Source organism: Odontesthes bonariensis, chromosome 5 (genome assembly GCF_027942865.1).
Source record: "Odontesthes bonariensis isolate fOdoBon6 chromosome 5, fOdoBon6.hap1, whole genome shotgun sequence".
NCBI lineage: Eukaryota > Metazoa > Chordata > Actinopteri > Atheriniformes > Atherinopsidae > Odontesthes > Odontesthes bonariensis.
The window spans coordinates 25,563,900-25,590,635 of NC_134510.1; the positions used below are offsets into that span (position 1 = coordinate 25,563,900).

The 26,736-nt window shown below is 41.8% G+C and overlaps 1 protein-coding gene across 3 annotated transcripts; it reads left to right on the forward strand.

Annotated features, from left to right (window-relative positions):
- Nucleotides 1-492: 492 nt before the first annotated feature.
- Nucleotides 493-26,710, forward strand: ttyh1 (tweety family member 1). 3 transcript variants are annotated; one of them, XM_075465672.1, is made up of 15 exons: nt 494-1,110; nt 5,131-5,295; nt 6,708-6,937; nt 11,364-11,475; nt 13,344-13,681; nt 16,814-16,909; nt 17,017-17,089; nt 18,428-18,503; nt 18,684-18,739; nt 18,995-19,087; nt 19,188-19,280; nt 19,377-19,516; nt 23,171-23,329; nt 24,859-24,937; nt 25,622-26,710. In XM_075465672.1, the coding sequence occupies exons 2-15, from the start codon at nt 5,161-5,163 to the stop codon at nt 25,703-25,705; spliced, it is 1,764 nt and encodes a 587-aa protein (XP_075321787.1). In that variant the 5' UTR covers nt 494-1,110; nt 5,131-5,160; the 3' UTR covers nt 25,706-26,710. The 3 variants fall into 3 exon arrangements, with proteins under 3 accessions (XP_075321788.1, XP_075321787.1, XP_075321789.1); XM_075465674.1 differs by having other exon boundaries at nt 496-1,110; nt 23,171-23,231; nt 25,622-25,705; XM_075465673.1 differs by lacking the exon at nt 24,859-24,937 and having other exon boundaries at nt 493-1,110; nt 23,171-23,231.
- Nucleotides 26,711-26,736: the final 26 nt, after the last annotated feature.

Genomic DNA, 26,736 nt, shown 5'->3' on the forward strand with positions numbered 1-26,736 from the left:
TTTCTCCACTATGTCCCCAATTTGCGTTTCTCGGTCCAGTCACTCAGAAAGCATCTCCATCATGGTGCAGTCGTCACTTCTGTCACGTTGTTGCATGTTTCTCGCCACCTTCATGCCACTGAATCAGTGTTGATGCTGTCCTGTGGCTTCCACTGAAAACTGCTTTTGCCCATAAACCCGCTGCGCGCTGTTTTGCCCCTTTCTATTCATTGTTCACTCCATCTCTCTCCCTCCCTACTCTTTCTCTCAGCATCACTCCCTGGGAACCCATTTTCCCCCCTCCTCAGTATTTCATGTTGCCTTTCTCTGCATCTCCCCCTCCCCAAATTCATGTCTGTACGCTTTTTTGCCTCTCTTACTTAGTTTTCAGTGCATCTCCACCTCTCAACTCTCTTATTGGCAGGAGTTCCCTGTTTTGCATCCAACATGTGAGTGGATTTTTAAAATCTCTCCTCCTGATCGTTAAGTGCACTTAGTTTGGGGGGCACTTCTGCATTTTCACTCTTTGCCTTAGTAATCTGGTCAGGGTTCCGCCTGGTAGTCTGGGCAGAGATGGGTTGGGTTGATGGGCGCACGTAGATGTTTGTGGGGAGATCGGCGGCAGAAGTGTGCCTCTGGAATCAATTTAGCCACGGGTTAGACCCTGCTAATCCGCGTTAACAGATTAATTATCTTTGGGCAATATCGTGTCACTGCCGGGTTGTGAAGTCGCTTGGGCGTTAAGCTACGGAGGGCTACAATGCAACGATAAAGAATCCCTCAGGGGTTTCTCCTCAATCTTAATCCCTCCCTCTCTCTCTCACCAACTCGCGCTCGCTGAGAGCTCCGCTCCCATCCATCAACACAAGCACCTCTCCACTGTCACCAGACAACCACACAATTATTGACCATTTAATATTTCACTAACTACTAGAGTTGCCGGCTTACATTTTCCTCCTTATTTCGACATATTTTTGGCATGCATCAGAGCCTTCTTTGCAGGATGATTTTTCAAAAGCATCAAGTGCTGACGGCTGGCAGTATACCTATCTGAGCGGGCAAATATTTCACGGACACCGGCAAAGAGAAGAGACGGAAGGAGAGAGAATTCTCCCAACACAGCCGACAGAGGTAAGAGACTGATCCCTATCTTGTTAGGACTTAATAGCGGATGTGGCTCTGATTGTCAGTTGAGTGAAATATGATGCACGATAAATGTGAATTTCACAAATCCATTGTGCATCTTGATTTGATTCCATTTATTTTATCTGTTTATGTACTTAATGGAATCATTATACTGTGCTGCCAAAACGGAGTCATAGTTATCTTTTCAATCATCGCTCCTAATGGAAGTCGACTCCAGTGAACATTTTTAGAAGATGCATATAATCAGCTGATGCTGTAATGGTTTGACTATATCCAGAGATTATTTTTCCCACCATCTACAGTTTTCAAAATGATTGTTTAATCTGAAAGACGATTGAATGTTTCATTCAGGTCATTCAGCTTGGGTCGGTCAGTGTGGACGCATTCTTTGCCCCTCAACTTCATGTCATGCTGAGCACTTGTCTATGAGCTCTTACCTCCGGTCAGCTGCGCGCACTTGACTGGAGCGGTGTATTCATTTTGCAGATGAATGCAAGGGGAAAACTGAATTTTAAATGAGAAGAACCCTTTGATTTACAATGCTTTTACATGGTAGACAAAGAAAACTTGTCCTGCTTTACAAAGATGCTGATTTATTTCTCCTGACTGATGCCGTGAAGATGTAATGCTGTCACATAAATTATGGTCAATAAGGAGGTTGTTGTTAAGCTGCTGGACAACAACTCGGGCAGTAATCATTACAGATTTTATGAGGCAAACTGGAAACGTGCATCACTTCAGCAGCAAATGCACTAGATTATTTATATAGTGTGATTCAGAGCTGTCGTCTCATAAAATGAAAAGGTGGAGATGATTTTCATGCGCTACAGATGATCCTAAATCCTGCTGACAGAATATGCTTCAGCCTTGTTCCCATTAGCTGCCTCACAAAATGGCTCTTTTCTTTACATCCAGACATCATGGAGTCTCATATCGTGCAAGTGGTTTCATCCTCAGCTGTGTGTGAGCTTCATGCACACATAACATGGCAGATTTACATTCTCTGAGATTATGCTTAGGTGAGAGTTGGTTCGGGCTCGTTCCATCTCCTCGTCTCTCTTCTTTTTCTTTTTCTCTTCTCTGCACCGACTCATCTCAGAATCACATTTATTTGCCTACAGTTATGCAATGGCAGCAGGCATAAAAAGAGGCTGGCAGGACATATCACGTCACCTTGAGGCTTCCTATCTGTGACAACTGCTGAGTAACTGCTGCTCCAGGATTGCCAACCCCCCCACACCTCATTTCCACCACCACCTCATTAGGTTGCCTCCACTTTCTGGGTTGGAGGAGAATCTTACCTGAACTTTGACCCCACAACTGTCATCACTGGGCATTTCTTAGGTTTCATATCTTCACCGCACTGATGTTGTGCAAGAAGTGACGCCAGAGTAAGACGTTGCTCCCACGAGAAGGATCAATATTTTTCATGATTTCCTATCAATTATTTTGAAAATGGATTTTATGCAGAGTATTCTGCTTCGGTCACATCTAGTTTACCCCTCACTGAAAAAGCACTGCGCTGTCATCCATTACGGGACATGCTTTTCTTTGCTGACCCACTTTACTGGTGGGTTTAACCTCAACAAGTAGAGCGATTCTCCTTTGATTGCAGACTTATTCTCTTAATTGTTTATGACGCCTTTTGAAAAGCTTTTACCCTCCAAATGTGATAAATGTCCCTCATAGACCTGCTTCACAGCTCCCCTGAAAGATCTCGTCCAACGAATCCATTCAAGATAAATGACCGTCAGCTAAAAGAACATCAGAGAACTCACATGTTGTTTACACTGCTGAGGTGTGGTGGATGAATGTTGCTCTCACAGTGTGGAAAACACCATGTCCAGTGCAGTTTTAATGAGGGAAATGGAGCATTGGCAGTGATTTGATTTGTGACAGTTGGGCTGTTGGAACCATTAAGGTGAACAGGCTTATTGTAATGGGCTTAGAGCGGCCCTGTCTGGCCTGTGGGCTGAGCTGATGACTTATTCTCGACCACAACCGACCCTAAATCTGAATGGTGAGATTGTTTGCCATTGAATATGACATGTGGCAAAATCAAAACTTTTATCACGCATGGTATTGAACGGTGCGAGGAATCAATAGTGACAGAAGCAAGCATCTCTAAAGTAGAACACTGGGCTGTTTGGAAGTTTCATTTATTGAATGAATCACTGTTGCCTTTAAAGACCTTAAAATCCAACACAGACCCTTAATTCAGAATGTGTGAATTATGTTTGCAGAGCTGTATCTGTCTGTGATATCAGCACTGAGCTGAGCTCTAAAACCCTTTATATTTCATGTTGCTGTGAATGGTTGTATCTGTTCTCTCCTCTTTTGAGCTGTCTTAATATGCTTCCCTCTGAACAGTAAAGCTCTGATGGTTTCTTAATCTGTGCAGCCGGTATCAGAAGCCTACCAGCCTCTGTCTTGCTCTCTGTCCGGCTTCTACTTTGTGTGGGTAATGAGGCTTCCAGTGTGTTTTTTGGCAAACGGGATTTGCCTTCTGTATTTACCCGACTTTCTTTCCCCCGACTGGCTTTTCTAAGACACGCCGAATGATGAACAGCGAATGATGACAGTCAACCCTTTTATCTTTTATAACACCTTGTACACACATCTTCTGTATGCAGCCTCCCAGGAGGACCCTTCAAAGACCCCGTGCTGCGTGTCCACTTTACGATCCTCTCATTCATATATTTATCTTTGTAAGGTGAAGAGAGAGGCATTGATTTGTTGTAATGTAATCTCTGTGTGTTTAACTCTGCAGCTCTCAACAAATACCAACAGTGCTTTAATCTTCAATTCTTTTTTTTTTTTTTTTACCGATTTAAAAGCATCAAAACCACTGAATTTACTGAAGGCAATATGATATGAAGCAAAGAAAATCTGATAATGATAATGTCTGAAAGCCTTAACTTACTATGGAATGGATATTTTTGCTGATAGCTGATAAATCAGCTTACCCAAACACATCACATGACACCACGAGTGGGTATTCTTCTTTTGTATTTGACATTTGTGACGCGTTGCTGTTGTTCATCCAGTCCGTGTTAATTCTGCTGCCACGATGTTGGCAAACTCCATAGTTTATTTAACTGCAATAAAACTCATCATCAGATTCGGGCCTCCACTGTGCCTTAGATGTCTGCTCTGACTCACACTCCTCATTAGACCTCTATAACTACTTGGCACAAGTGATCATTAGGCCTGGGAATCATTTCAATAATTTCAATTCCGATTTTGGTTGATTTCTAGTTTTAATTTCAGAATGGTAAAAAGAAAGAAGTTTAATGTTTAGAAAAAGAAAGATATCTTTCTACTGAACATTTATCCATTTTATAAATCCACTTTACCCAGTTCAGTGTCACAGGGGGTTGGAGCCCTCCCAGATACCACTGGGCGAGAGGCAGTGTACACTCTGAACAGATTTCCAGTCAATCACAAGACCAACACAGAGACAAACAACCATGCACACTCACACTGTGTCAATTTAGAATCACCAACCAGCCTAACATGCATGTCTTTGGATGGTGGGAGGAAGCCACAGTACCCGGAAAGAACCTTTCCGGAAAGGCGACAGTACATTCAAACTCACAATGTCCGTTATGGTCCTCACACATAAAGTTAATTATGTACACAGGCCTTGACAGAGAGCTGTCCTTCATTTGTAAAATGCCAGCTTATCATGTGTGGGTATCAAGAACCGTGATAATTTTTTTTTACAGCCTGCCTATGGGTGCACTCAGGAATTGATAAGAAGAATCAAAACTCTTTCTTTTTCAATGGGTTATTTATTTATTATTCTTATTTAGAGCTGAGTTTCGATTCCCAACCCTTGATCGCTGATCGAACATGTAGTCTGCGAAGTCGGTGACCTCGCTGTCTTTTCGGCTCAGCCATGTGCTCAGGAAAACCTTCACCCCTTCGTGCCCCTTTTCTTCTCCCCATGTTCTTACTTCACATCCTGGTTCCTCTGACCTCTCACTGTCTTTCCTCCCACAGGGTGGAGGAGGGGACCACTGGCAGTAGAAAATGGCTGCCATGACAACGGTACCCAGCTATACCCCTTCAATATGGGTGAGAGTGTGTCACGCCCTGCCCCGGCTGGACCTCAGCATGCAGATGAGGGACAACATCTTTGTCCCGGACAGCTGGGAGTACCAGCAGGTAACGGACTCCTGCCACCAGCCCTCACACCACACTGACATACTGCCGCTAAACAGCCTGAGGTGCCACGCTGCATAATAACTATGGTGCTTTTGCTCCGCATATGTACAGGTATAGTTTTCTACAGTTAAGTAATGTGATGGGCCACATAATTCTATAAACTCCTCCTTAAATCCATTAATATAACAGGAACCCGCAGAGCCATGACAATTGCATTGACAGGCCTTTAAAACACTTTCTCATGCCTATTTATTGCTATAGTTATTGGTAGGAAGATTTCACTAGACCCCTGCAACTACCTCTCAGCTCTTTTGTAGTTGTTTTTAATTTCTTGACCTTGCCTTACATGCTGTACTGTTCCTCTTAACAGTGGAAAGTGAAGCTATTTTTGACATTTTGGAATGAGAATGCAGGTTTCCACAGTTGCTTTTGTCTGCATGGGGCTGTTTCTGCAGTAAGAGGCAACGTTTCAACCCTCTTTTCCAACAAGCTTTCGTACAAACGCTCCAGCTAACCATGTCTCACAGTGTTTGTGACTTCTCTGCGGTACAAAGAGGAGGTGGGGCGGGAGAGCGCAAATTATCCTGCAGAACAGAAAGAAAAAAGAGAACGAAAGTGCATGGAGAGAGGGAATGAGAGAGGCAATGAGTAATGCGAAGAGGTTGCTGAACAGAAAACTGGGCAGAGAGAGGGAAGGCGAACCGAGTGAGAGCGGGAGCCGGAGAGAGTGGCAGTGAATGTATTTAAGTAGGTCACAGATTATTAATAGAGATTCAGTGGTGTGGATAGAAAGAAAGAGATGGGAGAGTGGGGGATAGAAAGAGAGTGGGAGAACGTGGGGAAACGGGGAAGGGTAGAGTGGAGCGATGGGGAGGGGATTCAGAGAACAGGAGGTGAGATAGTGGGAAGGTGGAGGAGTGGGGAGTGACAGACGGGCAGATGGACGTAGGATAATACTGTGGAAATGTGTCTGAGAAAAATGCATTTCAGCAATGTTGACTCTATGATACGGAGCCTGATCAAAAGCAATGTCAGATACGGCTTAGTGTCAAACATCACGGTTTCATGGGTCAAAACCTGTGATGTTATGGATGATTAAGACTAACATCAAGTCAACCAACTTAGATTTAGTCCCTTTTCGTCTTCGGTTATTTTTATTTTCACAAAGCATGTGCATGCAATATGTATCAGTATTTTTTTTTTCTTTGAAAGGCAGAATTTACATGTTCACACTCTTATAATCACCATCCCCTGGTGTTAATGGGGGCGGGACAGTCTATGGAATTTAACAGGATTACTTGGCATTTCACCAGCTGAAGTTGCTCCTCTTTGCTTGTAAAAATGGAATTAAAGTGCCATTTCGTACACTGACTGACTCATCTGCTGATTTCTTCTCCCTCTTCCCTTTTCAGACTCTGCTGGTTTTGTCCAGTGTATCAGCCATCGCTCTTGTTCTCTCCCTCTTGGTGGTTCTTTCCTTCCTCATACACTACTGCTGCTGTCACCGTGGTGACCGGAGCGAGGGATCAGAGGAGGATGAGGAGGATGAAGATGGCAGCACGGGTCACGGTTACAGTGGGAAGAAGGGGCGGGGGATCTGCTGCGTCACATGGGTGGCAGTTGCCGCTGTCACGCTTTGCTGGTGAGGAGGAATTGAACATCATTATATTCAATGGCAACATAAACGTGTTGTTTTCTTAGCAGTGGTGGAAGAAGTGTTTAGATGATAGGCTTAAGGAAAAATTATATTTTGCAAGTAAAAGTCCTGAGTTTAAGTCCTGAATGATCATCAGTGTAACATAAAGCCTAAATATAATATGGCCCCTGTGACTTTGTACTAAAATTCTCCATTTGTCCATCTATTTTTACTTCTTCACCCAATCCATTTCAGAGGGAAATGTACTTCTTACTCCACTTCCTCACGTTTCTATTCAGTGCTCAGATTATAAATTTACATATGAAGCATGATCACCATATGAACAGTAAGGGATACATTCATTAGATATTAAACCTGCCTGATTTTAACTGTTTGGCATCACATCTCCAAATCAGCTGTCTGGTTTGGGTCCCTTGTTAATGTTTAGCATAAAGCAAAGATTTGATGAAAAAACATCAATCGTACGTTACATTACATAACGTCTTTTTCATTCCTCTGGCAGAATTATTGTTTATTGTTGGAGGGGCCCTACCCTCAGATTGGTTACCATGTTAACCAGCTACAAAGGTAAAACACTACAGATGCATCAGTTTTATTCTAATGCTTTCACAGGCCTATGTTTTAATCATATCTTAGTAAATATGGATATTAACGATTGGGTACTTCACTGAGGTAAAATGTAGATGCAAAACCTCTACTTTTATTAGTATGTTTTTACATTTTGTCTCTTTACATAAGTAAAAAAAAAGTGTCCTCACTTCTTCCACCACATGTAACAACACACATTAAACCATCTATATTTATGCACCACTGGAGGAAGAGGAATTTACATATAGTTTGGTTATATACAGTTCAGTGGTTTGAAGTAATCGAGTACATTAACTTTAGTTCTATGTGCTGAAAGACATTGAATTATGGGGTACTTGTCCTTGAGAATTTTCAATCTTTGTTACTTCACACGTTCACATGAAAGCATCATGAGTGAAGTTTAGAGGAGAAATAATTTTTTTTATAGAAAATGCTAACAGCCCACAAACACACATGAAGTGTTACCTAACTAGACACAATTTACCTGTCACTGTTAACATCCCCTAAAAAGGCTTAATCTTAAAATACATGATTTTTCAAACTTCCATCTTGTACCTTTTGCAGAAATCTTAAACTGAAAGGTAAATGGTAGCTATAACTGTCAAACAAAAGCTGAGAAAAGTCTGATAATTCCCTCTGAAATGTAGTGGAGTACCAATATGAAGAAGCATAAGCTATGATCACTCAAATTAAAGAGCTAGTCTGCGAGTCTACTATGAAAAGGTTTTATTAATGTATTATTTTGTTTTAGTTTTTCTAATACTGTACACTGCAACACGTCCCACATCCCTATCTGAAACACTTCACCTTTGACCTCTTCAAGGCCCGCTCCTGAAAACCCAAGTCTGATCAGATGGGTCAAGTGGCCCAGCTAAAATAAGGCATCGTTGGTTACAAACGTGGATAGCATTAATGATGGTTGAAGCCATCTGGCTTCTGACGTGAAGTCATCGCAGTAGAAATGCGATAATACCACCAATGTCCTCAAGGCTCTGACTTACTACTACAAAGTGACTAAGAACATCTCCATGGCACTAGAAGAAAATGAACGTGGAAAATGAACTCACGGTTGCTTAAATTATTTACAGACGGCCGCTTTGCTCCAATAAATTCCTGATTTTTATAACTGCAAACAAAATCACCATCCAAGTAACTTAAAGACAACGTCTCTGTAGTAAATGAACAATGATCTCCCACAGAGAAAGTTTGAAGCAGCAAAATGTCTTGCACATTTTCTCACATGGACAGGAACTGGAACTTTGCATGTAACCCTGCTGACTGTCTAATTAGCTAAATTCCCTTTCTCTGACAGTGTGGTTCTCCTGACAGCAGTTTCAAAGTTTAAAAGAAAGAGTTGATGTTCTTCAAAGAAAACACACTTCAGTCCAATCATCTTTCAAGAATCACTTTGCATGTCCACCTGTCCTGTTATGGTTCTTTCTGTCTCCAGTTAGGCCAACATCTGTGGCAATTTTGGCTGGATGCAGAAAGAAGAGTCGTCCATTCAGTTACATACGGTCTATGGTTACGTAGGTTACCCCCGTTATAAGTCCAGTGCTGAACTGGATCTGCCAGAAAGAGTCAAAGAGAGCATGCACTGCTCTGATGGGTGGTGTTGATAGGCTGAGTCAGACAGCAGATCTGGTCCAGATACAATACATCTGTGTATTTTCCACATATGTGCTGCAATGCAATGCTAACAGCTAACAGCCAACTGAGCAGATGTTGCACTTACGCAAAGGAGTGACATGAAGACACAGTAAATCACACTTTGTGTATTAGCTTCAACTCTCTTATTGGTTTTTCACAATTGCTGATTGTTTCTCAGCATTTTAACATAACTCTGGCTACATACAGATCAAAGCTGAAGTTAGCACATAGTTTGCATATAAAAGATGGATGCTGCCGCACTTTTTGAAAAGTGTGTGTGGAAGTGCCTCAAAGTGTATCAACACTGATGGGAGCCAGGAGCTGGCTCCGATAGGCTTTAATTCATAAAGCGTCAAACTGTCTCTTGAAATATCAAGTCAGTGAGTCATTATTGAGCCATTAGCTAAATCAGCTCCTTCTGATCAGTATCCCGGGGTTCTTCTTACAAATAATTCCATCATCAAGTAGATCATAGGCTGTAAACACTGTCCTGTTGCTGTGTGGAGATTTTCACAGACATAATGAGCTATAATGAGGTCATCAAGTCTGTCAGATGGCAGGTGTGCATCAGGACAGAACATCAAGCTAGCTTTGCTTATGACTAAGAAATTTTAGTTTTAGAAAATGCAGCTCTAGTGAGGAAATTATGGTGGACAGCAAGGAAGCTCCTCAGTCCACTTAGTTTAGTTTGAGTGTGTGCTTTGCTAGTGACTAGGTAGGTACTATGCAGCTGTGTAACATGATGAGGTGAGAAAGGAGCGTCATAAAATTAAGTGTCTTCTTTTCCCCTCCCTTTGACATGAACTTCAGGTTTGGTAATTTTACAAATCTTATACTTGAACAACAAGCTAAATAAACGACTGAAGCATAGTTAAAAATCTTAAAAGCGTCATGTATCCTCTCTGAGAGCTTCAAAAGGAACTTAGTTGTAAAAGTACAAACAGCAGCGATGCTGTGAATCATAAGCTGTCAACTCCATCACCTCCATCCTCATCATGTGGCTTTTTGCCTCCCCTTTAGTCAGGTTGTGTTGCTGTTTCCCAACCGCAGCTAACAGCAGGGTGGTGTGAGTGGATTTTAATGCCTCCACATCAGTGTGTGTGTGTGCGAGGGGGATCATCAGTACAGTAGTCATTTACACACCGGTGTTCCCCGCAGCAATGGTGATTATTTAGTGAAGTCCACACATTGTGGTCGCTGTGCATCACACAAAAACGCTGCTTGATGTCTGTCTGATGCTCTGCTGCCCATCAGATGTTTTCCATCTAAAGCTACAGTCAGCTGTGTGCTATTAGGAAATTTAAAGTGCACTTTACTGCTTCAGCTGTGTTTCTTATTATTATGCTCCTGTCTATTTCCTGCACTTTTATATGCACTGAAACCGTATTGCGCTTACATTGAGCATAATGTACTGCAGATTTGATTTCAGTTCTTATAATGATGTAATCACATACAGAGTGAAGGTTGATGAAGTGGTTCGTGTCTCCCCCTCATGGACTGCAATGTAATGTTAGTCAGGGTTGTCTTCTTTTTTTAGTCTCAGTATCTGAGAGCTCTGTGAATAAGAAAATTACGTTGCAGTTAACCTCTTGAAAATGTTTAATCTGAGCCTTCGATCATATGTGGATCATTTTTAAACCCAGCTGCCTTTCGACGTTCACATTTGTCAGTTTTAAATGCAAAGCACATACAGACACAGGCACACATTCCTCCTTTCCCCCCTGCTTTCTAATCTGGGTCACATACTTTGTGGGAGATTGGGTCATACCATTCCTCTTTGGTTTGAGGGGATTTGATGAACATCTGGCCTGTGCCTTAATCTGAATATTTGAATAACAGAAAAGTGTGCGAACGTGTCGCGATGTTTAAGGTTTCGAATATTTTTCTCCCTGGAGCTTAACTCGTACGCTAAGATTCTTTTTCCCTATCATCTCTTGATTCCTTCTCCTGCGGTCCGCTGTTGGTATGCTCACCCAGGGCACACACATCACATCCTGGCCTGCTCTATCTCCTTCTGTCACATTCATTTAAAATGTACATACACACTGAATTAAACATTACATTTATGCCTCTGTTATCTGTTCTTCTATCCCTCTTTTTCTCTCCTGCTGTCAAATGTTCGCCCTCACAATGTTCTCATGCTTCTCCCCCCCCCCCCCCCCCCCCTTTGCAGTGTTGCCATTGGCATCGGTTTCTATGGCAACAGCGAGGCTAATGATGGGATGTATCAGTTGACCTCGTCTCTTCTCACAGCCAATTATACGCTAGCTTCCATCGATCTGCTGGTGAGTGCTGCTCTCTGCAAGTAAAATGTCATGCAGAGGATCTGCCCTGATTCATGCTGTTCATATGCGTGTGGGAGTTACAGAGAGGGAGGATGTGTTCGCACGTACATGTGGTTTACCCAGAGAGGAAGAAAATCAGATGCCAACTTCTGCTTTATTGATTTCCCTGTGGTTGAGCGGTGGTTTATGTGTCAGACAGATAAATGTCCGCCCTCCTCTCTGTTCTGCTGAGGATGCAGGTCAGGAAAACTGTGTGAATGACACTTATGAGTGACAGCGGAGTAACAAGTAAACCCCTTCAGCTCTGTTTAAATCCCATTGCAGAAGTTCGCGTCTTAATAACTTAAATTCAAGAACGATTTTTAATCCGGATCTCATTAAACTGTGCCGGTAAATTAGATACACAGACATTTTGCTGAAAAATCGCGGCCCGTATTTATAAAGTTACAAGTAACATTAAAGTTTACGTTTGTTTTGATGAAAGTGAACTTATGAATGTGAATATTGCTTTAACAGTAAAGTATCTGTCAATTTTATGCTGAGCATATGATCACTTTCAGTAGATGTGTAATTAGCCTCTAGGGATATATATATATACTTTTGGTCAGTTTTTTTAATATTGTACAAACAGAAATATAAAACACAAGATATTTAAATGAAAACAAAACAACCAGCAATAGGATTTTATTGCGTTTTTGTCACTGTTGCCAAGTGGGACAGGAAATTGAGTTGCACTATTATTCAGTAATAATTATCCAAAGGTTTGTTTATGTTACATTAAGATTTTACCATACAGTTGACATTTTGTGCTTTTTAAAAAGTAGAATGAATCAGTTTTTAATAATATCCTCATTCAAATGTGAAATCTCTATGTTATTTCCATCTAACTGACATTAATTTAAATCAAATTGAAATCACTAAATGAGCAAGACCTAAATTTCGTTCTACTTTACTTGAGTATGTATGAATACGGATAAAAATGATGTTAAATATTGTGCATGTATCTAGTCCTGTGTATTTGCACTCATGTAAGATACAAGGATAAATTGAAATTAAATTGAATGTTACATATATAATCTTTGAATTAATCTAAACAGGTATTTAATATCATTGCACAACTGTCCTGAATAATAAGCTGAAACTGGATGGACATTAAAGCTTAAAACTTACTTTTCTGACTTTGACTTATTGTATCAGATTAACTAGTGACTCATGACACAGACGTTACAGAAATGATAAAAGAGACCTTTGCACCAACAGTGAGGGGATTCGATAGATCTGTTAGGGGAAAGTCCGACTGCATATCCATACAAAGCTGTTTCGGATGATCACATTTCTGTTCTGTTCGGTGAGGTCTCTTTCAGAATGGACAATGTCCTCCATCCATACGGTGCGATGGGTCACCAAATGGTTTTTGATTGTTATCAAAATGACATAAATAACTTTCTGACATTTTAGAAAGAGACTCCCACTGCCAACATCTAAACACCAAATCAAGGAATATCTTTTTGAAAAATGGTGTTTTCATCCCTTCTGAAGGCTTCCAGGCCTCTTCTGGCAGCCCAGCGTCCCACTAAAATCACTATCTTGATTTTTTATTTCCTGTAATTTGTCATTTTAAGTAATTTGAACTGTCTTCTAAGTGCAGACTTCCAGTTTTCTAAGTTTGTTACATGCAGGATATGATCACTGACCTCTTGGCTGTGTTATAGATTACGCGGACCAAGCATTAGCATCCACTCTATATCTCCACATCTCAACCACTCTGGCCAGCTGTGATTTTAAAAGCGTTCTGAGCGTCATTGAGTCTGTTTTGTGGTTTTTGTCCCACTTAACTCCCCTCACGTTCTCCCTTCCTCCCCCTCCAGATTTCAGACACAATTACTGGACTGCAGCTCTCCGTCTCCGGCCCTCTAACCTCTATGGAGGAGCTGTTTTCCGGCAGTAAACCTTTCCTGGTGTCGACACGCAACTGCCGGAGGTTATCTGAGAACGTCATAAACCTTCTCTCCTCCATCTCCATGGCTCGGTCCAGCGCAGACGCAGGGCTGGGGAATGACAGCAGTGTCAGTGGGGCATCCATCACTCCTCTAACACCTGTTCCGCCCTCCGTGGCTCCTACAGTGGTGCCTTCCAGCAGCTTATTGCCCAACCCATTCTCACCTGGCTGGGCTGCCAACACGCTGATGGTCAACGAGGACTACAGGTAACGCGGAACATTCAAATACGGGCTTGTCTCTGAGTAGTCTCCCAAAAATAATTAAAAAGAAGGATGGAATTGATGCTTATTAGAAAGAGGACTGACAGTGTTGTAGCTGAGGATGCAGAAATGTCAACTCAGTCTACCAGCAGCACACAATTCAAAACAGCCTACATGAATAATACAGTTTCCAGTTTTAAATGAATAATTCATTATTGACGCAACATTTTCTAGAGTTGCTCTAGAGCAGGTATTTCAAGCTAATTCCAACTGTCCACATCACTGCTACTAAACTATGTAGTCCTTTCCCGAAAATCTAGAATAATCTACTACGATGATATCACCCTGATTAATATCAGATTTGACAGAGTTTAATGATTCAGTTTACAAGAATAAATGCTCCTCAAACTTCAGTCTGCTGCTTCACCAATAAAAGTCAACACTGGCAGCTTCCTCTCAGTTTGTGTAAACATTGTCGGAAGCTGTTTGTGTTCTTTAATTGCTTTCAGTTTGACTTTTATTAGCGTTGCTTATAAAACTCTCTCTTAGAAATCTCTTTTTCATGATACGGAATTAGGCTTTGTCAAAAACAGGTGCTAGTAATGTCTGAATATTTTGTGCCGCTTCATCTATCTACAGACTTTTTCTCAAATGAATAAGAGCTGAGTTGACAAAACCCTTTTGGTTGTTTTGTAGATCCTCACATTTGCGCACCCTGGTCTCGTATTGCTGTAAGAGAGGCAGAGACAAATATCCTGGCAAGCCTCTCATAAATGTTGCACGTTTATTAAGATGAGCTTGTTGAAGTATATATTTCTTTGATTATAAGATGATTTCCCTCTTAGTAGGTTCATGGTATACTTTTATGTTGTGCGTTCCACAATGGACTCGTTATAATTGATGAATAAATACCACAAGCATATACTTGTAATGATAAATACTGTCCATTAAGTAATAACAGTGTTCTCGTAAACGGACATCATCCTTGTCTTTTAACTGCATGAGGCTGAATAAGGTTGAAGCTCCTCCTGAGTCCTACTGTGTCTATATTAGCTTATAAATAAGATACAAATATCTCACATCTGCAGAATCCTAATAATCTTTTTACACGTCTCAGCAGTTTTATATCAGGGAACTTCGCATAATAAGTAATTTAATCCCGGATGAAGTGGAAGAATCTACAAAGAAAGGAGGTATAATCTGCACACATGTACTTAACAAAGATAGAGACAGTTCTTCTGAATTATTTTATGGATTTGGCTTTCAGATTTAATAGCTTTCTGGTGAAAACCCTACTTACTTTGCCTCTCTGTGCATCTAAGATAATTTAAATGAAAAAGAGTCCTTCTTTGCTCCTGCAGCTTTTAACTCATGTCCAGCTCAGACCAAATAATTCATTCAAAAACTTCTTTTCAGTTTATGACACGTTGCAGATTCAAACTCTAAACCAAATACTTTCCTAGGAGCAATTTTAAATGTCTTTTTTTTTTTTTTTTTTAAGTTTGGTCATTGGAGCTAAATGTGCTAAATGTGCTAAATGCAATACTTTCTAAGTCTCACCAATGAGTCATTTCCAGTGGTTTGAAATCTAAACCCCTAAAGATTACTGATTACTGTTTTCACAATAAGTAGAAACCCACAGTTTGACATTTCTCAAGTGTATATTTTCCCAAGAATAATTGCTTTAATTGAGGGGACAAAAAGACAAAAGAAATTTGCAAAACCAAAGCACTTTTACAGTTGAAATGCCTTTATTCTTATGTCTGAAAAAGACACCCAGATGCAGCTGTTTGTGCCCGCACAGATAGATGGTGCGTTCAGTGGTTTGTTCACGTCTTGCACAAGGGTAAGCTGTTGGGTAATGATACGGTGAAATGGAGGGAATGACTTTCTGAAGCTTTTTTCACTTAGTTGCTCAGAGGCTCAGGTGACTACAGTCAAACAAATGATTACATTTTGATTTGATTCATAGTTTGTTTTACATGAACAACAGGACAACAACAAGACCTTGTCCTTGGTTAGGCTTCTAAGGAAAACAAAAGAAGGAGAGGATAAACAAAATCAAACAATGGTAAAGCCGTACACAGAGCAGCATTATGAAAGAGGCAGCAACAACAGTGAAAGACAAACAAACGAAATGTGAGAAAAAAGTATAAACCAACACCTGATTGTGTGCCGTTTATACAGCAGCAGAATATCTCAGTGTTTGTCCAAACCAAGCTAAATTTGTGTAAGAGTTTCTTGTTGTTTTCATTCATGTTCCATAATTGTGGGCTTTTACATTAGAAACGGGATTGCCCAACTGTTGTTTTATAACAGATTTACAGTCTCCAATAACTGCTTCTCCTTGAAGTTACTCGGTTGGACACTGACACCCTTCGATGTAGCATGTGCAGAGACGTCTCTCAACCACATCCACATGTGGAGATGTCACTTCATTACATAAGATATTGAAATATGTTAATGTGTTTTCATGAATTCATTGACCTCATTAAATAGGTATTTCTACATCAAAGTTTTTCATCTCTGTGTGGTCTCTACACACCGGCCTCTTTATCAGGCACACCTGTGAAAATGAATGCATTCCAACACAACATATCAGCCATAATTTGCACTATTATGGAGCGTGTATTTTTTCATTTTAATTCTATTTTATGTTCATTCTGAAAATCCACACCAATAACATACGCACACCCCCACCTTCATTAAAAAACAACCTCCACCTTTCTGACAATGCCAACAGATTCTTCCTAAATGGGGATTTCAAGGCAGGGAAATAAAAAAAAAAATCTGGAAGGGTTAGTTGATTCGTTATTTCATCAACTAAACATTCAAATTCAGTTAGTCCTATCACATACAGACTGGTGAAGCCTTCCTTTCTAAGTGCCTTGTACAGAAAATCCCAACAAAAACTCGGCAGCATTAGCGATCGCTCTAACTGAAAACCATCGGGGCAGCCTCACAGTGGTTGCTTGTTTGACACTGAATACCATGTGTGAAAATGGCTTATATAATTGTCTTTGTGTGTGTTCGTGCAAAACCATATGAGTAAACCAAAAAAAAGAGAGGTTTTTATTTTCAATTTTTGGTCAAGAATTTCCCTGCATCCGCTTTATGTGGTGCATTTGTGTTTTACAGGTGGCTCTCGTATGTGTTGCTGCTGCTGCTTGACCTTATAGTGTGTCTGTTCATCCTGCTGGGACTGGCTAAGCAAGCCCGCTGGCTGCTCATCCTGTGAGTAAACACACTCTCGTATCTCCAGACACAAACCACACAACACTGGACTGATGGTCAGAGTGTCCTCTTGGCTGAGCAGTTTGTGCTGTCCTCCCCCCCTACAGGATGACCATGCTGGCATGGCTGGCTCTCTTCTTGAGCTGGGGCTCCCTGGGCTTGGAGACAGCCTCTGTGGTGGTGAGTAGAACCAGAGAAACCGCTGTGGTGAGCAGTGCCAGGGCTCCAGGAATAGGAAGTGAATGGGAGAGAAGACGGCTTTAGAAGGCCGACCCCTGATGGCAGGCCTGTGTGAAGTCTGTGCATGTTAGTGCGGGATTTCTGTTCCCATTGTGCTAAACCGTGAAAAGACCTGCCTCCTAGGGAACTCTGCGGTTATGGCAGAAGATCAAATAGGCAGGAAAATGGGGCAGAGATTAAAGATTCAATGAGCGTGTGCATGTTTGTGAACAAAGCGTGTTTGTGCGCTGGAGTGCGTGTTTCACACGCAAGTGTGCTCGCAAGTTTGTGGGCGTTTGAAAAGTAAAGACAGAGAAGAGAATGCCTTTCAGCAAGAGTGAGGAGGGGAGAGGAAGAGCGGGAGAGTGCATCTTGAGATCACTTTTAGAGAAGGAGAGACTGAAAGAGTGGGCACACAATCAGCTTGCTGTCAACAGAGCAGGCTCGAAGCAGTGCTGTGCCTCGGCCACTTTTGCATTTACACAAAACATGCAAAGAGGTGTGAGTGTAATGTTGAGCTTAGGTCCAGGTGGGCTTTGACATTGCTATGCAACGCTATGACAAGACATCAGTGCGTCATTCCTAATTGGCAACCCAATCGAGAAACCTTTAACACTGTGACATTTATCGGGGATAAAGGCAACGTTTATATCACCAACAGAAGACAATATATTTAGTTATGAAGTGAAGTCATTCTCTCTGAGGGGAAGGAGGCTTTGATCTGTGTGAGAAGGGGCTTCTGATAAGTTTAAGAGTCTCTGTGTTATGTGGGGCTGGCGGGAGATGTCCCAAAGCATGTGGGTCCACACAGAGCTGCTCTGTCCCTGGTCATTGACAGGGAAACAATGGGCCAGCTGTGGGCTGGCCCACTCCATCCTGCCATGGGTCATTGCTTTCCCAATCAAGTCGCCAGGCTCTCTGTGTGGCTCTCGCTCCCTCTTCTGGTGGGGCAATTTCCAGCTGAGCGATCAAGGGTGCTCCATCTCTGAACTGAATTGCATCCTCTTTAAAAGTAGGCCACTGGGCACAGTTTTATACAGACATGATGAGCAAAGAGTTGTTAAAAGAGTTGATGATCTAACGGAAAATCAGTTCCAGAACAGCATGTGATGCAGGCAGATCGATACCCGCCACCATATTTTACACTGCAGTCAGATATCTGCAAAGTAAGTGTGTCAGTCGGTCAGCGAGTCTACTAGCATTTTCCCCTGTGATCATTTTCTCTTTCCCTCCCTTTCTGGCCCCATCCGTCTGTCTCTCCCTCTATTTCCCTCCCTGTCACTCTTGCTGCGTTGCCAGGCTCTCAGCGACTTCTGCTCTGATCCAAACACATTCGTCCTCAACTCCACCCAGTTCAACACGGGGACCAGCTCAGGTAGCGCATCAATGTCCAAGCAGCAATTTCTGGAAGAGCTAGTTGTTTTCCATGTCTACCGTGCACTTGATTTACCCAAATGCGCTTTTGTTTGCAGAATCTGATACAGAATGACAGATGAATGTTTTTTTTCTATTGTGCACTGATCTTTTGTGTACTGCTGTTTTGCCCGTCATTCAGATGTGCTGGACTATTATCTGACCTGCAGCAGGCGCATGAACAGTCCATTCCAGCAGGTAATGTGATCTCTGTCAGTCACAAGCTCACACATCAGCACACTAGACTGAAGGCATGTAGCTCACACACTTAGCTCTTGTGAAAGGGTCAAATGTCAGACTTTCTGAAGGGCAGGAAGGATGGGATGCACAGTTCTCCTCACGTTCAAACACACAAACAGCTGAACATTCAGAATGATAAAAATGGTATGTTTGAGCAGCAATGCAAAATAACAACTCTCGATTCCACTGATTCCGCTGACTTGTTGGATTTAGCTGATGACCCAGTCGCAGAGGGCCCTCTCAAATATTCACACACACCTTTCCAGTCTGGATAGAAATGCCATCCCGCAGTTCCCCAAAGCTGAGGTATGTGAATAATTTGTGCACAAGAAATAACACTTTATGCTACAAGTGAACCGTCTTGTCAGGGATTTTCTCACATTTGGCAGTTTTGTGTTGCTTGCAGAAATCACTCAGGGAGGTTCAACAGATACTCAACTCCACAGAGGGCAACTTTCATCAGCTGGTGGCACTGCTCAACTGCCGGGGCCTCAACAAGGCAACTATGAATGAGGAGTAAAAACTCATTCTAAAGCCAATGCGTCGATACTTTCCTGTAGATTCATGTCTTTGTTTTTCTGTCATTTTGTTTTAGGACTACATTGACTCCATAAAAGGCTTGTGTTATGATGGGATGGAGGGATTGCTCTACCTCTCCCTTTACTCTTTCCTCTCTGCTTTGGCCTTCACTGCTATTCTCTGCTCCCTGCCTGGTGCCTGGAGGAGCTTCCCCAGGTGAGAAACAGTGGGCCTGTGTGTGCATTCAGATGCCTCTGTTGCACCCCAGAGATGTACACAAAAGAAATGTGCGTGGTGAAGGTTTTGCTCTCTCTGCTGCAATAAATAATTTATAGGGAAAGTAGAACAAAGGCCGTAATATTTCCTATCCATAAACACTGTCAAAGTAGAAATTCTGGCATGCAGTGTAGTCTGATCTTTGATTGAGGGTAATACATGTCTCCAGTATTTGGAGAGATGTTTATGTCTCTGTTTCACCATTCACAAAGAATGTGCAGCTGCCCCCTCCCAGCACATTATGATTTATACATGCAGGCCTTTCAATATGCAATACAATGCTAGCAGGCATTTATTGCCCAATGAAAGCTGGAGTGTTTTCCAGGGAGCCGTGCCTCCAATAAAAGCTTGAGGTTTGGCTCTCTTTATGGCACTTCAGATGGATTTATCTTGGGAGTTTCAGTATTCTTTTATATAGAAGCAAAGTTATGATAGATGAAGGGAAATAGTAGCTTCATATTCAAAACAACTTCAAAGAGGCTTATTCAAGGTGTTATCAGCCGACTGTAAGATACGGTCCTGTATTTGAGTTGTTGTAAGTGGTGGCCTTTGGCGGCTGTGCATAATATCTTTGAACTTTGTGTCCAAATCATCATAGCCGCTTTCGGACTGTAGGAACCTTTGGCAGTTCTAATAACCTTTTAATCCGCGGGGCCGTTTTCTCCCGTGTTCGGACATACAAGAACTCGGGGCTTTCTCCCTGAGTTCCTATAACTATTTAGCTCCTTCTCCGAGGTCGGGTCTTTTCATAGTTCTTATAGAACGAATCTAACGGAGGTGTGTGGTGGTCGGTAGCTACGCCCCACGGCTGAAATGTTTCCTCAGACACAGACACAACCGGTGGGTGTTTAATAAGTTAAACTTACACTGGTCTCATTTGTCTGCAGCGCTCTGCTCTCCTTTCTTCCTTCATGAAATGAAAAAGAATAGTCTCCTGACTCTCTCTGTGAGCTTTTCCAGCCTCGATATTAGACGCCTGATGTAATTGTCCATTATTAATATCACCATCATGCAGACCATAAACACAGTGGCCTCCCCGCTCTCCATATTAGCTTCTTGGTGGTGTTTTTTCTACTCTCCTTACTTTTACCGTTTTGTTTTGTGTTTGAATGTAGCGCTAAACGGCTAACGGCTAACACGTCACTGAAGCAGACTGCTGCGCGCGGCGCATCAGTTCCTATCAGGTCCCGACTCGTGTGCGAATGCAGACTGAAACAGTTCCGCTGGGGAAGGATAGTTATCAGAACGAAATTCGAGGAGGGTAGTTCTGATAACTACTTTCTTAGAACGGTCTGTCCGAAAGCGGCTATAAATGGTGACCAAGACATATGCGATAAGTAACTGAATTTACCCAAGAGCCCTAGGAGAGCGGCATCTTATCACATGTTAAGTAAAATGCATATCCTGATAGACAGAAAGGCTGCACCCAGAAACAAAATGACCAAAACTTAATGTTAATAACCGCAAGGAGACGTAAGCATGCAAATTATGACATGTCAACAGAAACACCATGAGACAAAAAATGTGGAAGAAAACAATCCCAAAGAAACGTCCAAAACAGTCAAATTGAGACTTGAAATGACCAAAATAAGACACAAAAGAGCCTTAAAGATACAAAGATTGACTTAGTTAGACAAAAGCAACCATTAAGCGATTCCAAATGACCACAAAGATACTCCAAATAACACAGAGAAGGCCAAGAATGATAACACATTGATGCAAAACAATACAAATGAGACAAAATAATAAATGTTACAGAAAAGGAGCAGACTACAGACTATCTACATGTTATTTTTGTGTCATTAGCCAAGACTTTACTCTAAGACCCTGCCATCTAAACAGCATTTTCTGATCACCTTTACCCAAATAAATTAGTATTCAGAATAAGCAACAGTCAAATTAAGCTATGAGTATTCTTAGTCACTTTATGTTGATGTGTATGCACATTTATCACACCATTACATCCTTTTGGAGGTTTTCACAGCATCTTGTGACACAAAGTGCTGTTTACAACAAATGCCTCGCATACTTTCCAGTTTCCAGGTCAGTTTATTACGATTGGCTTTTTGGCTTGGGTTTTATGAACATTCCTCATGCAGACATTTTCAGTGGCACAGAGGCCGTAATGTCGCCGTCAGTCATCAATCAGACTGTGTCTTGTAACGTGTAAAAAGGAATATGATATCCTATTATACAACTCAATTAAAAGGTCATAATCGCATCCTTGTCTTATTTAGCTTGAGGTCAGTATTTGCTGTGCGCGCACACATAGCCAGAGGGATATACATGCCCGTGCCCTGTTGCCTGTTGTTTCATTATCTATTCATGCTTGTAAGATGTCTGATCATAAGAAAAATACATGAACTACAGTTCCGTGCAAAAGTTTTGAGCAGCGCCTTATTTCTTTATACATTGCCAGACAAACGGGACATAGCGGCAGCGATACATTGAAACAAGCAAATACATTCATGTAAATACAGTATAAAAGGCAGAAACACAGTTTGTACAATCTAACGACACTGAAACACAGCTTGGACCCTCTTAGACAAGCTTTCTTCTCATTTCTTTAAGCAGTCTTCAGGAATAGTTCTCCAGGCTTCTTGAAGCACATCCCAAAGCTCTTCTTTGGATGTTGGCTGCCTTTTGTTCCGTTCTCCATCAAGATAATTCCACACTGCTTCAATAATGTTGAGGTCTGGGCTCTGGAGGATTCATCCCTCCATAAGACCTGTTGCCACTGATTTTCAGTCCACTTCTTGTGCCTTTTCTCCCTGTTTCCCTTCTGTAAAAATGGTTTCCTGACAGCCACCCTTCCATGGAGACCATTTCTAATGAGGCTTCAGTGAACAGTAGATGGATCCACTGAAGGTCCAGATGCATCTCTCAGGTTCTGTTTCAGATCTTTGCTGGATTTTTTTTACATTCAGATACTGTTCTGTACATCTGCGGAAGACAGATTTTTAGGCCTGACACTTCTTTCGTCCAGTTTCCTCAGATTTTTTAAGGACACACTGCACACCATGCTGAGATATGCCAAGTTTTCAGCTAATAGCTCTTTGGGAATCGATTTGTTGTTGCAAAAATTCTATTTTCTGTCTGTGAAACCATGTTATTGCTGACATTTTTTATAGAGGCAACTAAATAAATGGGACAAATAACAGGCTTGTTACAGGCTGCTAGTAACAAAGTGCCTAAAGATACAATTTTAATTAGTTCATTTGCTAAGTTGTTTGTTATCTGTAGACACAATTCTGGTTCAGCTCTTGAGTTAGGTGCTTTTTTTATGCTTGAATGATTCTTGGGTTAGAATTGATTGGCTTAACAAACAAAAAAATACATTTGAAAATAGTCAGGAACGACTGGATTGAAAATAAGCCAATGTTAAATGAAAATCTTTGACACACTATCAGAAAATCTGGAGAACTACTGCTCAACATGACTTTAGAAGATTACGAGACAGTCTGGCTCCTTGAAATGAAAAAATAAAGAAATGAAGGGTGGCCCTAGACTTTTCTGCGGTATTGTATTTAATATGCAACCATAATGATAAATAAAATGTGTCCCTTTTTTTGTCTCTTTCATGGACGGCGACAGTGACTCAGAGGAGTACGACGACTCGGACAGCGAGAGTGAGGACCCCTTCACCTCCCATCAGGCACGTAGACAGGCGTCCTCGGGGTCTCAGCGAGGACCCTTCTATAATTACCCGGGGGCCGGGTGGACACCCCCCTTTTCTAGCGCGCCGCCCCTCCCGTGAGTAACACAGACACTCAGACACACAGACAGACAGACAGACAGACAGAACATCCCAGATGTTTCAAGAGGAGGAAGTTGCTCTGAGATATAGTTTTATTACCATCAAGCTTGTGTTTCTGTGTCTATATTTGGACCCATAGGCAGCATTAGGCTTAACCTCTCAGATTAGTTCCCAGAAAATAACACGACAGCACAGAATACAGAACACAGAGACAGACTGAACGCTGGTGAGATGATTTTGCTGTAAACATGCAGTTTGAAATCACATGTTGTCCCTTTAAACCACAAAACTATCACACAGTTATACTGATGACACATACAATGAGATGTTGGATGAAGTGCGCACCCATTATTACACGAGAGGTGGCAGAGTAGGTAGTTTGAGTGATAGCTTTACGCACTTTTCTCCACATATATACGCACATAGGATGAGTCCACATCAACAGAGCTGCCAGGTTAAGCACATGCATTACAGACAGACACACAGACAGGTCAATATGGACTATAGTGTAGGCAGAGAAACAGACACAACTCCAGAGGTCTGTCTGTCTGTCTGTGTGTCTGTCTATCCGTCTGTCGGGTGTTTCAGGACAGACGATGTAGGCCGCTCGGACGTTTCACAGATCTGGTCTCAAATGGCGTCCTGTCTCCTAAACAGCAGTATGCTACTGCTGTGCTGGGGGGAGGTTGTCATTGACCAGGCTGCGCTCGTAAAAACTCCGGCGATGTGAGGCTCAGGTTGACAATAGGTAACCCCCCCCCCTCCTCCAGACATGCACCCCTCCTGTCCTGCATCCCGCTCATCTGTCTCCTCACCGTGGTGTCCAAATCTCTCAGGTTATCTCTCTGGAGCTGTCCTGCTGCTTGTCTCTTCATGATCCTTCCTGCTTCCCGTTTGGTTCCCCCTCTTTCACTCTTCTCCCCTCTGAAGAATCCACCCATAGTTTCTGCTGCCTAATGTGGACTATTTCACTTCCTATGCTAATGCAAGATGCTCACGTTGGCTGCTCCCATAGATAATACTAACACAGAAATACAAGGATCTTGACAAGTCTCAGAAAGTCAGTTCACACTGAAAAATACAGTCCACTCGAGATTGAATCTGTTTTAAAAGCTTTCTGGGTTTTACAAAGCTGATAAACAAGTTCATTAGGGAAACAACATTAAAGATAAAATGCGACTGGTGAATCAGTCCTAAATGCATATAATTGCATTATGCACATTATTTTATCAATCCAGTCAGGCATCAGTCAGGAGTGGACTGTGTGTCTGCTGCTGGTGCTCATGGAGCCTTGCTTGAGTACCAGTAGTATTAATATCTTCTAGTTCTTCTGAGCGCTGTGGTTTTCCGCACTTATTTCTAATCGCTCTTTCTCCTTCTTCCCTTTTTACCCGTCTTTGGGTCCTGTCACCCCACGGCCCCTGTTCCTTTTGTCTTTTTCAATGTGTCTCACCCCTGTTTCCCTCTCTTCCTAATCCTCTGCTCCTCCTCTCCCTGTCTCTTCTGTGTTTCTATCTCTATACAGGACTCCAAACGTTTCCTCCAATGGCAACCCTGGCTATGAGAGCCTACCCTTGACTGACAGGCAGTCCCCACCCCCCTCTGTGAGTTCCTCTGTACTTGTGACACCATCGCGATCTGGGCCGTTCTGTCACTGCCGTTAGTGCTCACGCTCGCTTCGATTAACCGACTAACGTGGTGGCGAGCCCTCAACCTCGCTGTGGCTTGGCCTTTTGTTCATCTTTGTTCCAGCACTTCACACAAGATGTGTTGCTTGTTGGGGGGGGTGGGGTGTCTAATCTCTCTCTTAAATTTAAGGTATTTGTAAATAACTGTAAATGATTGCATTCTATCCCAACTTTTTGGGGAACAGGGATTGCACCGTAACTCAAAAACAAATTTTGTTTGTTATTGCTTTGTACGACTCACACCTGCATTGTTTACATATTGGTATATGGTTTTGCGATTGCTCATATTATCACTTAAAATGACAGCTAGAGAAATGCATTTACACGGACTAAATGCAGTTGCTTCTGAGGGAGGAATAAAGGACTAATATTACAATACAATTACTTTACCAGTTGTTCGAATGTTTAAAGTGTGAATAATCGTGTCAATGCCCATCGGTTGGATGGCGAAAATAAATATGCAACAACTACTTCTGATGCGTTTATCTCCACAAGCTCAATTAACTAATGTTCTTCTTCTCTTTCTTCTCTCTCTCTACAACTTCGGACCATCTTGTCCCGTCTCCTGTTGAATCCCTTCGTGTTTTTATGGAAGTACAGTACTCTCCCAGCATGCTGACTGGTTATGGGGGAAGTCAATCACACCCCAACCCCCCCCATTCGAGGAACCTGTATTCACGTTGATTTTTTGTTTTTTTTCTTTTGTTAGAAAATGTATAGAAAAAAAAATGTTTAGTTTTCATATGAATGGACACTTTAATGAGATGAAAAAGAAACTAATCTAAATAAAAATGAATGCTAGGTGTGAATTCAAAGTGTGTAACGTCAGTACCACTGAATATTATTATTAAAAGCACTTAAAAGAAACAGTCCTGAGTGGACTGTTAATACGACCAGCTGTGATATTGCTGGTTGTTGGTGCAAAGCTATGAACCAAGTGTTGGTCTTATTTCTTTCCCCTCGTTTGTCCAAATCTCTGTGTAAACTGTGAACAGTGGTGAGGCAAGTCAGAATGGTATTGACGCTATACTACGTTGTAGTTTTATATTCTTACATGTATCTGTACCACTGGTTTATTTTCAAGTTTTTATATGAATATTGTGTAGGAAAGAAAAACAAAAAACACTGGCACGTAGCAACATGGCACATTCTTTTCTGTGGTTATGCAGTTCCTTCACTTGGTATATATATTTTTTTTTATTACTTTTTATAGGTGGCAATTCTGTATTTTCCTTGTATGACCTTATGGTACTCTGTATATCTCACTGTCTATAATATCTCAATAATCATGAACCTTTGCTCTTAAAAAGAAATACCGGAGGGCCACCAAGACCCTGTTTCAATGAGTGAATGGAGAACTACAACTGCCACTCGAGTCTTGAGAGTGGAGAACCACAATTCCCATGCAATGACAGCAGGTACATAGCAATATGATCCTTGCTACTGGTGCTGCAGTAGCTCTACCGTAACAAGCAATAAAAACTATGTATAGCATTGGGTTTCTGAGATCTATCCAAGGTGTTTTGTGTATATATAGTACGATTTGAGATTTCATTGAATCCCCCTTCCTCGCCGACTGACCTTGTTAACCCTTGAATTGAGTTTGTATGGTTATCAATGCTCCTTTTGAATGGCATCCTTTTACACTCGAGAGTCTAATATAAATAAAAATAACTTCAGTAACCTCACACTGGGCTTCGTTGTTTCTGCACGTC